The sequence below is a fragment of the Eumetopias jubatus genome, unplaced genomic scaffold (genome assembly GCF_037043125.1).
Source record: "Eumetopias jubatus isolate StellerSeaLion01/CBP00866 unplaced genomic scaffold, mEumJub1_p1.0 scaffold_13, whole genome shotgun sequence".
Classification (NCBI taxonomy): Eukaryota; Metazoa; Chordata; class Mammalia; order Carnivora; family Otariidae; genus Eumetopias; species Eumetopias jubatus.
Window position 1 is genome coordinate 99819163 of NW_028274819.1, and position 18230 is coordinate 99837392.

At 56.9% G+C, this 18230-nt stretch overlaps 1 protein-coding gene across 1 annotated transcript in view; it reads left to right on the top strand.

Moving 5' to 3' along the window:
* DSCAML1 (DS cell adhesion molecule like 1) overlaps window positions 1–18230 on the top strand; it is a 340991-nt gene that overhangs the window by 245852 nt on the left and 76909 nt on the right. Inside the window, exons 6-11 of the mRNA XM_028106023.2 lie at window positions 2069–2344; window positions 4487–4783; window positions 6379–6651; window positions 15894–16172; window positions 16571–16690; window positions 17596–17772. Coding sequence (XP_027961824.1) covers window positions 2069–2344; window positions 4487–4783; window positions 6379–6651; window positions 15894–16172; window positions 16571–16690; window positions 17596–17772 — 1422 coding nt within the window. The remainder of the gene's footprint in view (window positions 1–2068; window positions 2345–4486; window positions 4784–6378; window positions 6652–15893; window positions 16173–16570; window positions 16691–17595; window positions 17773–18230) is intronic.

The following is an 18230-nucleotide window of genomic DNA, read 5'->3' on the forward strand; positions in this document are numbered from 1 at the left end:
GGGGTCTTGTCCCCTGTGGCCCAGATGTGAGTCTCCTCCCCGTGGTCAAGGACATCTTGACAGTTGGGGTGAATTTATCTGCAGTGCTGGGCAGAAGTCCTCCCCATGTGAACACATGTGAAGCTGGAAGAGTGGAAAGAGCCCCAAAACCACTCTGGGAGTGACAGTGCATGATACAGTTGCTTAGGTTAAAATGCTGAGAGCCCAGGGGATGGGGGCTCCTCACAGACTAATAAGGCCCAGCCGGCAGGGCAAGCAGGTGGAAGGACCAGCACTGATATCCCCCTCGTTGCCCTAAGTACCGTCCGCAATCATTCAGTCGGGTACGCCTTCTCCCCTCCCCCCAGCCCCCGCTGCACACACATTACACACACACACACACACACACTCTCTCTCTGTCTCTCTCATCCCACACTTACATACACACACACACACACACACACACACACATGCTGTCTCAGGGCTCGGGTCAGGAGGGCGGCACACCCCTGAATCCTTGGAAAATTAGCAAACCTGACTCTGGGTAATTTGGTGTCCATAGCCCCTGCCTCAGTACATACGGGCAGATACAACACACACACGCAGATGTGTTGAAAGGTCACATGCCCACTTCTCCATACACACATGCACACACGTATAGTGCCCATACACACAGATACACACATTCCTCCACCTTAACATGCTCACATTCAGGCACACGCACACAGACCACAAGTAACCAACCGCCCATGGCGCGTGCACACCCCCACTGCCCCGTAGGCGTAGATACACCTGATGCCCCTCTGACCCTCAGCTCTGCACCTTCCCCCCACACTGGCTTTGGCTGGACAACCAGGTTCAAGGGGAAGTGACATAGCTTTTCTCTGCCTTCCACTCTCTCTGCCAGCCCCTCTCTGCCAGGTGCACAGAGAGGAAACCATGATTTTCACATACACCCCCGTTCTGCCACCAAGCCTCCTGCCCAAGGTCACCAAGTCGTGCGGGGCAGCAAGGTGAGAACGGATAGCTGGCAGAGCCCTGGGAGCCTCGGTGGGTGACTGGGACAAAGCAGGATGACACCTGCCTCATTGTGCACTGACATTTCCTGGGCAGGGACTCTGGGAGAGCGCGGGGGAGCCCGGCATGCGCAGACTCCTGCGTGCTTTGACTATGCCCCACCCAGCCAGGCTGCCAGCCCCCCTCCTCCGGGCGACCTCGCTGGGGTCCTAGGCGCCTGCAGGCCTCAGCCTCCTCTAGAGAATCCCAAGCCCATGGAGATCTGGGGAGAGAGGTGGCCAGCCCGCCCAACGCCGAGTTGTTGGGCACCATGGAAGTTCTGAGCAGGGCAGCGGCTAGCTACAGCGTGGAGGGAGGATGGTAGTGCCTGGGTCCAGGCTGAGGGCTGAGGGCCTGCAGCAGGGCAGGGGAGGTGGGGATGAAGAGCAGAGTCACCTGGTGCATATAAAGGCAGTCAGAGTGGCAGAAGATAGCAACTGGTTATCTCTATGGGCATGAGAGACGGGTGGCGGGGCCAGGGGTCCCTCCCTGTTTTCCGGGGTGGGGGACAGGGACGGTGATGAGCCAGCCGAGCTCCTGTCCTCCTTCTGAGCTGAAGGGAGCTCCCCAGGCCCACCAGGCAAGGGCCACCCGTCAAGAAAGTGTAGGCCGGGGGCGCCTGGGTGGCTCAGTCGTTAAGCGTCTGCCTTCGGCTCAGGTCTGGTCCCAGGGTCCTGGGATCTAGCCCCGCGTCGGGCTCCCTGCTCGGCGGGAGGCCTGCTTCTTCTCCCACAACCTCCTGCTTGTGTTCCCTCTCTCGCGGCGTCTCTCTGTCAAATAAATAAAATCTTAAAAAAAAAAAAGTGTAGGCCATCCTAACAGGAATCCTGACCCTGCCATTTGACAGATGAGTAAACTGAGGTCTAGAGAGGGAATTCACTAGTTCCAGTCCCCCTCACAAGGAGTCTGGAGACAGAAGCGGGGCCTCCCCCCGCCCACCGCCAGCCACACTGCTCCACGGTAAAAGCCCTTTTCTTTTGTTTCCCCACCCCCCCGCCTTTGCCCTCGCTCCTTCCCTGCTGGCCCGGCCCAGACCCCCTTCACGTGACCCTGACACCAAAGAAGCTGAAGACCGGGATCGGCAGCACAGTCATCCTCTCCTGTGCCCTGCTGGGCTCCCCGGAATTCACCATCCGCTGGTACCGCAACACTGAGCTGGTGCTGCCTGATGAGGCCGTCTCCATCCGTGGGCTCAGCAATGAGACTCTGCTCATCACCTCAGCCCAGAAGAGCCACTCTGGGGCCTACCAGTGCTTTGCTACCCGCAAGGCCCAGACCGCACAGGACTTCGCCATCATTGTGCTGGAGGGTGAGCTGGGGTGGCCGGCACCCGGGTGGGTTTAGGCTGAGAGCAGGCACTGGTCCAGGCACATGCCTATCTAAGTCAGTCCTTCCATGGGCCCTGTGGGGAGATGCTTTTTCTTCATGTTCCCCATTTTGCAGTGGGGGAAACCGAGGCTCGGTCACTCTCCTGAGGTCACACAGCTCGGCCAAAGGTCAGAGTTGGGATCGGAACTCAGGTCTCTTAACCACCGTGTCGTCTTGCCTCCGCCCTCCAAAGTCACTAGAACCTCCCTACGAAAGAGGTCTTCTTTAGGATCCCAGAGGTTTTCAATCTCACAGCGGCCCTGGGACTGCCCACCAGGAATCACCGCCTTGAGCCCCGCCTCTGCCTTCTGCCCTGAGTCCTCTCCAGCTGTCCCTCTCTAAGAGACTAAGGTCTCTTCACAGCAGGCTCTGTTTCTTATCACAGACCTGGCTTTTCACATGCTTCTCTCTCCTTTTAAAGCTGCTACCACCCAGGGCTCCTCACTCAGCACCTCTGTATGTGGTTGTTCAGGTTGTTCACTGCACAAAGTGCCTAGCCCACAGGGCAGGGCCAAGAGTAAGGACTGAAATCCAGCTTGAATTCCACTTGTCAGGCCACGAGCCCTGGCCCCAGGTTGTGACCACACAGAGGAGGCCTCTTTTTCTTATTTGCACAAGGATACAGTGAGGATTAGCCGAGGCCCTATCCTTACCAACAAATTTAGTGGTCCCCCAGCTCCTTTGTTGCTATCAAAACAAAACAAAAACCCCACCATCCTCTTGCTTCCAAGGATTTTTCACTGTTGTAACAGAGACACCAAACCCAGGCAAGTCCTACAGGTTATCAGGATCCCACATGGGTCTACCTGTCACGGCCTGTGGGTCCTCATTCCTTGGGAGGTGGGACATGAGAATGGGCATCCCCTTATCCCTCACCCTAAGTACAGGGCCCAGTGAATGGCCCCTCCCTCAGCCCCTGCCTCCTCTTGTCCAGGCAGATCCTCTTCCCAGTGAGGAAGTACACCAGCCAGGCACCGAGCAGTTTGAAATAGGAGCCTTACCTCTCTGGGGACTTCCTGTCTGACCGACTCCCCAAACAGTGCATCTTCTCTCTGAGAGGACAGCCTGTTGATGGCCAGTTCGGAGCAGGGATATGGGAAATGAGGCTGGCGGGAAGGACAGAGAGTGGGGAAAGAGGGACAGCCAGAAAGGAGGGTTCAGGGAAGGAAACAGAGGAGGGACCAAAGGCCATGGCCCTGGTGGGCAGTCCCAGGCTCTGCCAGGCACCAGGCTCTCCCCTGGTTTTAGGTAAGAGTTCCCCGCCCAGAAATGGGGCTAGGGGCTGGCAGACTGGATTAACATCTGCATTTTGGTGTGAAATATGGGTGGGATGTAGAGAGCCATGTTACATTGGCCTTACTTTTTTTGTTGTTTGTCTTAGTTTTTACTTGTTAAGGTGCATAACACGTACTTTAACCCTTTACAACAGTCCTGTGTGGAAGGATGGCCAGGCTCAATAATTACACGCCCCCTCTTCCATGGAGGAAGGTGGGGCAGCGGGGTTAATTGTCCTGTCCAGGGTTATTGGGTCAGCTGAGACTTAAGTTACAGCCACACACACACCAGCGCCTCTGGGCAGCAGCTAAACCTCAAACTTGAGGCTTTTTGCTAACAGGGCTACAGCACCCCCACCCCCACCTGCAGGAATGAGAGCTGGAATCGGACTCTGCAGGTCCAGTCCAATCAGGTCCTGACTCCAGGACCGATGTCTTTACTAACACAGGGAGGAGAAAGGCAGAAAAGGAAAAGTCGACAGGAGCTGACATTTATCGGGCACTTACAAAGCGTTGAGTGAAGCATCTTTAATGCAGTAATTCAGTCCATCCTCACAGCATCAGTACGAAGAGGGTATATTCACTATCCCCGATATCTCTGTCCTCCACGGTTAAGGAATGGGAAGACTCAGAGAAGTTAGGTAACTTGCCCAAAGACACAGGGCTCACAAGGGGCCGCGGGAGGATTCAAATCCAGGAGTTGGAAATCCTGTGCAATAGTAATGGGTACCTCACAGGGTGGGGTGGCCTGGCCGGGCAGTCTCTCCGTGGCTCGGTGACCCTCAGGGGGGGCTCCTCGCTCCCTGCAGATGGCACGCCCCGCATCGTCTCATCCTTCAGCGAGAAGGTGGTCAACCCCGGGGAGCAGTTCTCGCTGATGTGTGCGGCCAAGGGCGCCCCGCCCCCCACTGTCACCTGGGCCCTGGACGACGAGCCCATCGTGCGGGACGGGAGCCACCGCACCAACCAGTACACCATGTCGGATGGCACCACCATCAGCCACATGAACGTCACGGGCCCCCAGATCCGCGACGGGGGCGTATACCGGTGCACGGCGCGGAACTCGGTGGGCAGTGCTGAATATCAGGCGCGAATAAACGTAAGAGGTGCCTGTCTACATTTAAATATCAGAATAGGCTTTTGAGTTCCTTTGCCATCTCTGTGGTTCCCATTATTCTTGTGGTGATTAGTACTTATTAACTGTCATTTTGCTTTTAGTAGCGGTCTCTCTCCTCTCTTTCTCCCCTTTGCCCTGCCCTCCACAAACCCGTCACCCTTTCTCGTGTGTGCGTGTTTGGTACAGTTTGCCCTCCTGTGCATTCTCATCCCCTCCTGCCCCTTCTCCTCTCCTAGTCTGACCTGCCCCCCCCATTCCTCCCCATCAAATCTCCTCTGGCCCCAGGTACACTCAGCACCCCACTAGCAACCCCCAGCCCTACCAGGGCCTTGTGAGGACAAGGACAGGAATGGGGCAGTGGGGCCAGACTTGATCTTCGCTGGGGGTGTCCATCAGAGCCGTGCTGCCAGTGTCCTCCCACGGGGCCATCCCTGAAACGCTCCAGGAGGTGTAAGCAGCCAGGAGCCAGCGCCTAATCTTCTCCCAATTTCTTCCCTCCCAAGGCCCAAGCCATCAAAAATGGGAGGCTTGGGCTGGGTGGGGGTGTCCCAAAGCAGATACCCCTAGGAGTGGAGGAAGCAGTCCCCAGGTGATCAGCCCCAGATCTCAGCTCTCCAAGTCACTGCAGTGAGAAGGGCCTCCTCTGAAGCTCTTGGCAGCCCTGTCAGGTCCGACGGGTCCTCATCTGGTCCCTCCAGTGGCCCCTGACCCAAGGGCAGAGGAGGAGTGGGGGAAGGGCACTTGTGGCTGCCGTGGAGCCAGGTCTCCTACCCCACACGAGAAAGGTGGCCTCCCATTTAGCTACCTTGCTGCCTTCAAATTGGAAGGGTCAGAGTTACAGGGTCCTGGGATCCCCTGGTGTGGCCCCTTATCTCCTGGGTGGGGAACCTGAAGCCTGGAGTTTCCTATACCCACTCCAGCTCCCTACCTGGTGGCTTCTGAGCCCCCTTTACCACACCCACATTGCCACCTGCCTAGCCAGCTGAAGGTACCCCCTCCCCACAGCCAGGGTGACCAGAGTCCCCCTTTTAGGGCCCCTTCTCAAGGAACCACAAAATGCACTTACCTGTTTGGAAGAAAATTATCAGCTCATCCAGTGAAGACCTTCCTATGGCCTTTTAAATATTTAATGTATACGAGATCCTTTTTGGTAGAAGACCATTACGCACAAGTTGAATGAAAATAACAAAATCTACACATTGCCATTGTAACCCCCAAATCTTAATCTCCTTGTAAATGGGAACTTGCCCTCCCAAATCCCAGTCACTTCTTATGAGGCTTCAGTGGGCTCACATACCCATCCCATTAGGGGGATGGATTCTTGCCCCAGGCATGAATGGAACATATCTGTTTGCAACCATTTGAAGCTAGTAACAGGGAGTCCCGGAGAGACCATGGGTGCTCACAGCTCCAGCCTTAGCCTTGCAATACAGGCTTCCCTCCCAGCCCCCCTGAATTTCCATCCCCTGAGAGTTTCAGAGCCAAGCAACGGAGAAGAGAGTCGCAGGGCAGCTCCTGGCTGTCCCTGGCTAACCGCGCGGCTTGTCCGTCCTCTGCTCCTCCTCCCCCCTGACTCCCGCCCAGGCCCCCCCAGCATCCGGGCGATGAGGAACATCACCGCCGTCGCCGGGCGGGACACCCTCATCAACTGCAGGGTCATCGGCTACCCCTACTACTCCATCAAGTGGTATAAGGACGCGCTGCTGCTGCCCGACAACCACCGGCAGGTGGTGTTCGAGAACGGGACGCTGAAGCTGACCGACGTGCAGAAGGGCATGGACGAGGGGGAGTACCTGTGCAGCGTTCTCATCCAGCCCCAGCTGTCCATCAGCCAGAGCGTCCACGTGGCTGTCAAAGGTAGGCCTCCCCCGGAGCCAGAGCCCCCCCGCCCCGGGGCTCTCCCCCCCGCCGACGGCTCACGCAGGAGCAGCCAGGCCTGAAGGAGTGGCAGGCCGAGGAAGAGGGTCCTGAGTGGGTGTGTGGGAGAAAGGGGGCAGGGGGACGAGCACCTCTGCACGCGGGTTCCCTCAGTGGAATGCAGGACAATGTGGCCCTGACCCGTGAGGCAGGAGGGGCCTGTGATGCACAAAGGTCCCCTTCTGGGCAAGAGGCCAGGTCAGAGATGGCGGGCCGTATCAGTTAGGAGGGAGCCACGTGACGTCAGCAGAGGCCCAGCAGAGACCACCAAGCGGGGCGAGAGGCAGGAGCCCAGGGGCAGAAGCAGCAGGAGGCTGGGTGGAGGGAGCACGTACTAGGTGTCTGAGTCTCGTCCCTACACCTGCTCATTTTTGCTATTTGAGGCCTACAGAGCACTGCCTAACAAAACCGTGGCCCAGGCCCTTCATACTCACCTGGGCCAGGTGTGTGTTTAGTGCAGGGGTACTTAGCACAGTGCCTGGCCCCTAGTAGCCATTCGCTAAATGCCTGCGGATTCAATGAACGCATGAGTAGAACTAAGGCACTCAATGAATGTGTGAGCAATGACGGCTGACCCCTTGGTTCTGGGGCTGTGTGGGTGTGCCAAGCTCCGTCCCAAATACATTCTTTGGAACTGCCAGGCCTGGAGACTTTCCAGGCGATGAGGGGGAGCAGGATGGCCTGGTTGCTCCAGAGCAGGTTAGGGAGGGGGGCCCTGCCAGACCTGGCTGAGGAGTGGTCAGGCAAAGCCAGGCAGCTGGGGTAGGAGGTCACTAATGGCCGTAATGGGCAAGGGTCCAAGTAGGTTCAAGCCCTGGGAGACCCTGAGGCTCTGGGAGCATGGAGATGCCAAGCTGGGGCTCCACGAGGGAGGAAGGAGGGCTGTGGTCTCCAGCCACCATGCTGGTCTCTAGCACCGGACCACAGTCGTCGTCATAATAAGATGGATACAGCTGTGGCGGGCCCACCACGCACCAGTGGCTGTGACCGGCTGCTCAACACGCTCTGTCTCATTAAACACCAGCACTGCCCCCTCACCTCGGGCAGGTACCATTTTATCCCCAATTTCCAAGGCGGAAAAGGCTGAGGCACAAAAAAGTCAGGAAATTGTTATCTGGAAGCAGAATGTTTCCCAGGCCTGTCAACCTCCGGGCCCTGGGCTCTAATCCAGAGCTGGGGGAAGGGCGGGCTGGGAGGAGGAAGCTTTCTCCATGCTCCGCCTCAGGAATAACGAAAGAGGCCTTGGGGACCCCCTGAGAGGGAGTCAGGAAGAGAGCCGGAGTCCCTGAGAAAGCTGAGAGCCCCTGTTGCCAGGGCAGCAAGGAGGGGAGGTCCCCTCCATATCCCCGGGACCTCGGGGTGGGGGGTAGGGGCCCCTAGGCAGGAAGAAACGTGGGGGGGGGGTCCCAGGCCTATGAAGCTGCCCTGGCACAGGGGAAGGCCCCAGTGGGTCCCAGGCCCCTGAAGCAAGATCCAAGAGCAGCTCTGTGGACAGGAAGAGGGAAGTCTGGGAGAAGGAAGAATTTGGGGAGACAGATGCCGCTTTGGGTTGTGGCCCCTTCAAACATGTGGTGATAATGCAGGTGCAGCTGGAAGTGTCTGGTGGACAGCCAGGAAAGTGAACAGTAGCAGCAAAAGGCGGGGTGGGTACTTCCCTCCCTTGCTCCACATGTCACATGCATCCTTATGCACCCACCACCTGTCACAGTGCCAGACAGTGAGTGTTTCTGGAGCTGAAACTGAGACAGTAGTCTGGGTTGCAGTGGTTTGCTGAGAGGCCTCGCTTTGAGCCCCGACCATAGTGGGGCCGTGGCCATCTCAAGCCTGCGCAGGTGACAGGAGACCCGAATGGTGTCAGCCTCCCTGCCTTCCGCCGCTACACCCTAGCTAGGCTGAGGGGCACCCTGGCCCCCTCCTTAGCCACAGGCCTCTGTCCCGCCTGGACGCGTGGGCCGGCAGGAGCCTCACAACCCCCAGGCCACATCCTCAGCTTGGTGGAGGTAGAAGCCGGCAGCACCTGCCTAGCCCCTCCCAGCATCAAGGGCTGCCATATCCATTTCCGTTACAAGCAGCGGACTGAGAGTTTACGTTGTAAACATCACGTATTAAAACATCTAACCTTTGCTCCACTCATTTTGCCCGCCCGCACCAGTGAGCATTTGGCCGGGTTTGTTGGCTTAAAAAAATAAATAAATAAATAACAGGGCTCCGGCGAGCCTTGGAGTATGCAGAACATTCTGAAAGCTACTTCTGCTCATCAATTATTCAACCCCATTCAGGGAGCGATCAGTCCTAATGAATTGAATCTGATGCATTCCGTCTCAGCGACTCTCTGGGCCTGTTATGATTGTGCTGAGCGACAAGAGGAAAGCAGGACTGTGTGTGTGCGTGCGTGCGTGCGTGTGTGTGTGTGTGTGTGTGTGTGTGAGATCTAGAGGGCAGAGCCCATGCACCAGGCACGCGTGGCTCCCGCACCCAGCACAGAGCCCGGCATTCCTCAGACGCCATGCATGTGTATGGGGTATAGGGCACGTGTGCCCACATTCCCTCTTCCCCGCCCTCAGGGTCTGAAGATCCAGCCCTACAAGGATGGTGGTCGCTTGTTTTCTCTCCAGACCGAGAAGCAGCATTTGTGTGCGGGTCTCTGGGACCCCCTGCCCCTGCCACTTGGAAAGCTCAGGTCCTCCCTCCTCCCACTCCCTGACTCCCTCTCCCCACCTCATTAGAATGCACTTTTGCAGAACCCATCAGAGCTGATTATGAGCACACTGCTTGATTAGCTGATGTGCTGTTCCAAGAGCTACTCAAGAGGGAGGGTGGAGGAGGTGCCCCTGGGCGTGGAACGGGGCCCTGACTCTGGGCGAGTCGGGCCAGGTCCAGAGGCAGTGCTGCTGAGCCCAATACCATCACCTGGCTGGGACATGCATCCCACTCAGGGGACCAGAGCAGAGAACCAGGGGATAGCAAAGGGCAAGGTGGAGGTGGGACAGGGCACTAGACCCCGGGGATCAATTAGAAGTACCTCCCACCCCGCATCTCTTTGGGGGGCCATGGGCTTGTGGGTAGGAAAGGGCAAAAACCCATGCTGTTCCAAGGAACTGGAAACACCTACTGACCCCATTCCTTCTGGGACTGCTGGTCTTCTGATGAATTTTTCAAACACTGAGCTAAGGGCAGAACACACCAGACACACAGGCACACACATGTGCAGAGCCCTTTGTGCAGGAGAATGCATGCATGTACTCATTGGTACTTACTATATGCATGTCCATGCAACAAATGTACACACACTAACGTGTCCACTGTTGCACGTGGTGTGCACACGCATGCTGGCAGGCAGGTATGCACAAATATTGGCTCTGTCCCTACCCTCCTGTAAGGCATCATTCCTGAGCCACAAAAGGTGGCTGCAGGTGGTACCATATGAAACATTGCCCAAGTGAGCCTGCTGTGGCCTAGCACGGTGGAGGGACCGAGGCGAGAGCCTGGGGATGCTTTGTGGGCCGCTTGGGCTTTGGGGCACGTACCGCCGACTGGCAGGGGAGGGCAGGGCCTCAGGGAAGGCAAGTGCTCCTTTCTGGGCATCCAGAGACATCCTTGGCAGGATGCTAAGAGGAGGGCACATAGATCCAAACCAGATTTGATGTCTGTAGGGCCCCCCGTAGCTGAAAAATAATGTAACATAGAAGCATCTCTGGGCACGCAGGCTGAATGTTTAATTAACTAAGAAGGCAGGCTGCAACTGGGGCTCCTTGGCTTTAGCTCAGTGAGAGAACATCTCCATTCCCACATCTGAGCCTCTGTGGGCCTCTGGAGCCAAAACAAGGGCACAAGGGCCTTGCCGCCCATGCTCGGCAAGGCTGGGACTGGGAGGTGGCACCAGGCCCCTGCGGAGAGCAAATGGAAGAGGGCACACATGTACGCTCATTCCCAAATGCCCATACTCCCCACCCACACTCTGTCTTCCCTGGCTGCCCAAACCAGTGCCTGCCACGTGCATGGAGCCATTGGAGGAGGGCCCCTTCCACCCTAGTGAATGGGTTGGGGGTTTCCGTGATCATGGGTTGGGGCTTACGAAAAACCTGATCACCTGGCCAAATGCCTGCTATCCGCAGATGTGGAGGTTTGGAAGAGACCCGCCAGAATCCACAGGAAGGGGATACAACGGGTTCCATAGGAGCAGAGAGCCCAGTTGTACTTGGGAGAGGGGGCCACCAGGAAAGGTCCTGCCAGCAGCCCTGTTCCCCAGCAGAGGGGCCCTGGCACACAGGAGCAAACAGCCGCTCCGGTGCACAGACAGGGCTCATGATGATGACCCTGGTCATGGTGATGATGGCGACGATGGTGTGGAAGCAGCACCTACTGATTCAGTGACATTTACTGTGCACCCCCTGTGTTCTGGGCACTAGCCTACAAACCCAGCTACGCTCAAGACAAAAATCTCTTCCTCAGGGAGCTTCCATTCTGTGGGGGGAGCAAATGGATAAAGCATAAAATATATAAAAGATGCCCCATGTCAAAGAGGAAGCAGGGATGAGAATGTCAAGAGGAGCGGAGAGTGGTTTGCGATTTTAAGTAGGGTGGTCAGGGAAGGCCTTTCTGAGAAGAGAGGGTTGTGTAAAAAACAAAACAAAACAAAACAAAGGAAGCTGTTATTATTATTCCTAAAATATTAGAGGCTTTAGAGATTACTTGGTCCACCTCCTCCATTTTTCAGATGAGGAAACGGAGGCTCAGGGCGGAGGCAGGGTGGTTGCACAGGAGGCAGAGGCTAGAACCCAGCTCCTGGGCACGGCTCTCTCCCCATCCCCATGCTCCACAGGCAGACGCCCCAACTCCCCCCAGTGCCCGCTCTCTGCTAAACAGGTGCAGTAAATAAAAAGGCTCAGTCTCAAAGACAGATGATGAGAGACACCATAAAGTGTTTATGGTCTGGGCTGGTTGTCAGCACACCGTCGTCTGCGAGACACTCCCAAGCAGGTGGCCATAAAGGCTTTATGGCGGCCGGAGACCTCCTGGACTGCCACAACCACAGTACGTCCCCAGCCACTGCGTCCTCTGGCCTCTTCACCCTAGTAGCACATTGCTCTGACCCCACCTCCCTCAGTGTGGAGTTGCCCTCTCCCCAAAGATGACTGTGGCCAGAGCAGGGCTTCCAGAGACAGGACCGTGGGTCATATGGCACCTGTGCCCCCTACATTCAGGCTGGGCATTGGGGAAATGCTGGGACTCGGGGGTAAGGAGGGGGCCCTTTGTGCAGTCCACACTTGAGGGGTCCCTCAAGTCACTGATTCAGTCATCACTGTGATATAGGTGGTCAGAACACCCCCCCCCCCCACTGCTGAGGGTTGCTTTCCCAGAGGCAGAAATGGACCCACACACATTCAATTGGCTCACATCAACCTCTGAGCGTTGGGGAAGACATTACGGACTCACAGGTCGGAAAGCACCCCCACTTCTGGGCAGCTGGCCATGCACCCATCACAGAGCCCCCACACCCTGCTTCTCAGAGCCTCTCGCTCACGGGTCTCCTCCAGCTGTTCAGCGAGCCTGTGAAGGAGCCAGGATCCCTAGACTTTCTTCTCCCTCCTGCTGTGCCTGCAGTTATGGGGGTATCTGAACAGAAGCCTGGAGCCAAGAAATTCTGTGAGCGGCTCTGGCCCCTAGCACTCCCACCAAAGGGTTCCCAAGGGGACACATCAACCACAGCATCACCCCTGCCTTGTCAGCCTACAGCAGGGGCAAAGGGTGGAGGGGGGCCAGGAGCCTGCCCTGGATCTCTGGCAAGTTGTCTGGTCGTCTGCCTCCCACAGGACAATTGTGCTCTTGAGAGTTCTAGCCAGCCCAGGTGAATGTCTAACCCCCCGGATGGATATTGGTTGGTTACTGTCTCCGGTGGGCTCTCAATAACCATCCATGTTATTCCCGAAGGCCATAAGGGAGGGACAGCCCCTGGTTGGCCTCTGCCTCATGGCTCAGCCTTTTCCCTCTCTCTCACCCCATGTACTTTTTACAGCATTTGTGTCCTTTAGCTCTCTGTCCAAATGCCACCTCCTCTGGGAGGCTGCAGTCACCCAGCCAGATGATATGTCTCTCAGCTCAGAGTTCAGCATCTGTATATTCAGGTGGCCCTTGTCCAATAATCATTGAGGGAAATATCTTGCCTTCCCTAGCAAATGATGAGCTCCTGGGGGTTCTATCTGTATTTTAAGCATGTTTCTACTTTCTCCAGCCCACACGGAGCATAATAATGCCTTTGCAGACTAGGCATTTCATAAATATTAGATGAATTAGTTAATTAATGAATTAACCTGCCTTAGTAACTTGTTCCATTATCCAAATCCCTTCTTACTGAGAAAGACAGTCTTCCCCTTGCTTGAGCTAAATCTCCCTGCCTCATTTCAGTCTTCTGCTCTCCACTTGCTCTGTTCACAGAGGAAGCATAGTGCTTGACCGTCCACCCCCAGGGCATGGTCCTTCAGCCTTGACAGCCCCCAGTCCTCTCCTCCTTGGTAGAACCTCCCAGCTCCTTGCTTTGCCCACACATCCTCCTCTGCAGCCTGTCACTGCCTTGAGTCTCCCCTTGGTCACGTTCAAACATGCAGAGGAACTGGTTCTGGGGCTATGGTAGCAAGGGCCTGACCCCCAGGGAGGACCAAGGGATAAGCTCCTGGCTCCAAAACTCCATAGCATAAATACAGTGTCTTGAGGAACAGCACAGAAATCCCCCTCTTTTTCTGGATGGACCCCCATCCTGTGCTCTCCCTACCCCTTGCCCCCGTGACCGTTAAACTTCTAAGTCAATCCAGGAAATAATATCTGAGCATATGTTCATTCATTGACTCACCCGCCAGGCATTTATTGGGCTCCTGCAATTTGCCAGGTAAGTAAGTCCTAGTTACTGCTCTAAAGGAGCTCCCAGACTCCCATGGAAGGCGGTAATGCAAACGGCCACCCTCCCGCCCTGTGATCGGTGCCATGATGAAGGTGTGCACAGGTGTGGTGGGACGAGGGCAGGCCTCACGGCAGAGGTAATACTGGAGCAGGCTCTGAGTGGACAAGGAGGTGTTTCCCGTGAGGCTGGCGGGCTCTAGCTTTGGGCCTCTGTGGGAAGGAGAACTGGACCGGGCCTGGTTCTGTTTGGCCTAGAGAAACAAACGAGAGGCAGGTCTGGGTCTCTACAACAGTTACCTCAAAAAATCCAAGGAGGCCAGAAGCCTTGGTCCGACCCAAACAAGCCAGGGGGCAGGGTGGGAGATCGGCAGAGCCCAACAGAGGGACCTCTGGGAAATCTCAGCAATGGGCATGGGGCCATCACTAGAGTCAGGGTTCCAGAGAAATCTCATGTAGAATCCCCAAGGCCCAGCAAACCACCCAGAATACTGGGGCAAGGCCCTAACCTGGGCAATAGGCAGCTGGAAATCGGGATGGGGAGATCCAGATAATGGCCAGAGCCCCAGAAAACCTGGCTGGACTTTGGACCTAGATTGGGGCCCTTGGTGGAGCACAGATGATGGGAATGAGAAGGATAGATGCCCAGCTGTGTTCACCAAGACACAGGCTAAGACTTGGAGCGTCGGGTGGTTGTGGTCCACTGATGCAACCCCTGTGGCAGGATGGCGAGTCAGGGGGGAGAGGACACTGGGAAGGTCAGTTAAACACCCTGCTGAAGGGTATGGCTCTCATCCCATCCCTCCTACATGTCACTTCCTCTGGACCTAGGCTCTTGATCGAGAACTTTCCGAGGGATCCAAAGGGCTACCAAGGGTTATTCTATGCCCACACTCTACCACTCTGCTGGGGAAGCTCCCTGCTGAGCCCTGAAAATCCTTGGGGTGCAGAGAGGGCCTTGGGCGTGCATAGGATGCCACCATCCTCTCCCCCCAGGGCTCACCCCTGCTGGTGGCCACTGTGGGTGGGCCTAGGGTGGAAAGCAGCAGGCTTCCCAGGGGGGAGGGGTGCTGGAGCCTGGGAGAAGGCCAGAGGACTGTGGACAGCCTTGTAATTTAATTATTTGACTGCAGAAAGGAGATCTCATCTACTGGGTGCTCATCCTTGTTAAGCTAATTGTCTGTCTCCTTCTCTCTCTTCTCCCCCGACTTGCTGGGGAAGTCGCTGTGGCCTAATTGAGTTATCATAAAGATAATGGCCGATGCCCTAGCCAGAGCTGAGAAAGGAGGATCCCTCTCACAGAGGCTCAGGCTCCAGACAGGCCCCCCAGGGGGCAAGATGTGGACTGTGGGGCGCGCTGGATCTCTGGGGGGAGGGAGGCTGTGCAGATCCCGCTCAACCGGATGAACAGCAAACTGGTTGTCTCATAAAGGACAGGGCACCCTCTCTGCTCCTCCCTGCCACACAAGGGGAGCTCACCAATGAGACAAAAGAGCCGTTGGGCTGGGCATGTCTGGGGCTTTCTCAGAGAGGCACCTGGGCAGCGTGGACCCTGAGAGCAGGGACACCAGGTCTCGAATCCCACTGTTACCTCTTAGGAGCTAGATGACCGAGGGCAAGTGACTTCTCCATTCTGAGCCTCAATTTCCTCATCTGTAAACTGGAGACGGTTAAGCTACATCACATTATTGGGGGGAGGAGATTCAGTGTGCTAACACTTGATGACAATGGACAGGGCTGTGTTGGGTGATGGGCCCTCTGCAGGAGGAGACCAGGGGACAGCGTCCTGGGTTTTAGAGGCTCAGCTGTGGGGCAGGAGCTGAGGACAGTCTCAGCGCCCCCCTTCTCCCCCACGCCCGATATCTGGGGCCCAGCAGCCCTGTCAATCCCAGGCCCCAGAGAGCTGATGTATCTTTGGGATGAGAAAGTGACACGGGGCCAACGAGAAGGGGAGTGGGGCGAATGCCGAGCAGGGTCTGCAGGCAGATGGGAATCAAGAAGCACATACCTCATCACTGGGACAAATCTGAGGGGCAGGATTAAGGCAGGCGAGCGAACGCCCTACACAGAGACAGTGGGTCCAGGCCTGGGTGGGGAAGGGGATGAGAGCCAAGGGCCAGTGGCACTCCAAGACATTCTGCATGTATAGGACAAGGCACTGGTGCCCTGGGGAACTCTACTTACACCCCCAGGGGCAGGAGGGACTGGGAGGTGAGGCAATGAGGCAGTTGCTGCCGGCCAGGCTGGGACGCATGGGGGGCCTAACAACAGCACTCCGCTTGCCTTCCCAGTGCCCCCTCTAATCCAGCCCTTTGAGTTCCCACCCGCCTCCATCGGCCAACTGCTCTATATCCCCTGCGTGGTGTCCTCGGGGGACATGCCCATCCGCATCACCTGGAGGAAGGACGGACAGGTGATCATCTCAGGCTCGGGCGTGACCATCGAGAGCAAGGAATTCATGAGCTCCCTGCAGATCTCCAGCGTCTCCCTCAAGCACAATGGCAACTACACGTGCATTGCCAGCAACGCGGCGGCCACCGTGAGCCGGGAGCGCCAGCTCATCGTGCGTGGTGAGCAGAGGGGCCAGGGCAGGCGAGCGAGGGCCCAAACTCTGTCTGCTGCTAACAGTCTCTCTAGACTTGGGGTTTGAATCACAGGCTGAAGGAACGATGGCTCCGGCGGGGGCCTTAAATAAAATCAAGAAGTTCAAATCTCTTACTTTCCAGGCCCGGACACAGAGTCCCTGAGAGGGAAAGAGCCCTGTTCAGTTAGCCATTGGCAGAGTCAGAGCTGGGACGCAGGACTCCCAGTCCTCAGCAAAAGCCCTCAGCATCTTGAGTTTCAGAGCTGCCTCTTCTGAACTTGATCATGGTCCAGGCGGGGCTGGCACAGAATGGAAGGTTAGAGACCACAGAAGAGCTGTTAGAGACAGATGATCTGTTTCTCCCTACCTTCCCTCTTCCCGCAGTGCCCCCGCGATTTGTGGTGCAGCCCAACAACCAGGACGGCATCTACGGCAAAGCTGGCGTGCTCAACTGCTCAGTGGATGGCTACCCCCCGCCCAAGGTCATGTGGAAGCATGCCAAGGGTGAGCCCCTGGCCAGCCAGCATCTCCGAGCACGGTCAGGGAGTGGGGAGAAGGAAGCTGATGGGGCTTGGGCCTGTTTTCCTACACACAACTCCTAGCCCTAGGTGGGAGCCCTGGGTGGGAGCCCTGGGTGGGAGCCCTCGGTTCTAAGCTTCCAGGGGACCCCGGACTGTACTCGCTCTGGAGATTGTTCTCAGCCGTCCTCAGGGGTCTGCTGACTGGGGACAACTATCATGCTGACTCCGGATTTGCTCTAGACCCCACAGATTGACCTCTCCCCTCTCCCGTCCAGCCCTAGAACTCAGCGTATATCTGCTTTCCCCAGCCCTCCCCACCCTGCTTGGGGTCCCAGAACCTCCTTGGCACCTGCTCGTCACCAATCAACCTATTCTGGGATTGTGGTCCTTCTTGGAGCCTAACATCATCCCAAGGATACGTTTGGTATCTGACTAAGTCCCATGCCAAGCTCTTGTCAGAAGCCATGCCCATCATTGACACTGGAGGAATGAGGAGGGGGCCACAAAGCCCCCCTTGGAGGATGGTGGCCTCTTTCCCAGGCCTGGCTGTCCAGGACCAGGCAGCTGCCATTTTAGGCTTCCATCTTGCCTTTGCTTGCAGCCAAGTGGCCTAAAGACAACTCTTCGTCTCCAGGTTCAGCCCTGAGTCTCAGTGCCAAGGCGGGCTTTGAGCTGAGGTTCCCAACTCCACCTCCTCACCTGAGAGCTGGGGCAGGGCCAGACCTCTGTGCGGCTCTTCTGGTTGCCCAGAGGAATACTTTGGGAGCGCTACAAGACAGCCCTAGATCAGCAAGAGAAGGCCATCAGGGCGTCCCTTGGGGCAGTCCCACCTGACCCAGCTCGCGTGCTAGCCTGGGCGCTGGCCCCCTAACGGCTGCCTCCTTCCAGGGAGCGGGAGCCCGCAGCAGTACCACCCGGTACCCCTCACCGGCCGCACCCAGATCCTGGCCAACAGCTCACTGCTGATCCGCCACGTCCTGGAAGAGGACATGGGCTACTACCTCTGCCAGGCCAGCAACGGCGTGGGCACCGACATCAGCAAGTCCATGTTTCTCACCGTCAAGAGTGAGTCTTGCCCGCACACGGTGCCCCCAGCCCTCCGACCACAGGCCAGGGCCCATCTCCACACTCGCCCAGCGGCCACTGTCCTATCAGTGAGCGGGAGGTAGGGGAGGGCTCCTGGTCAGAGGTGTGCTCGGGACCCTCAGGTGAGGGACTCAGACCCCGTGACCTTGGCCAAGTTACCTCACCTGTCTAGGCTCCAGCTTCTTCCCCGTGCTGGAGGTTCGTTTCCAGCCCACCCTCCCCACCACACTGCTTGAGTAACACAGGAACAGATCACGGGAAAGGGGGAGATATTTTAGGAAAGCTAAAAGAACAACGAAACTCATCACTCAGTGCTCAGTCTGTGGCTTCTAAATCCCCAGACGCAGAGCCGGCCTCACAGCCTCAGAAGCCCAGAATATCCCTGAATTCTCTTGAGTCACACACAGATATTCCTGCCGGATAAGCCTATCCCTTTA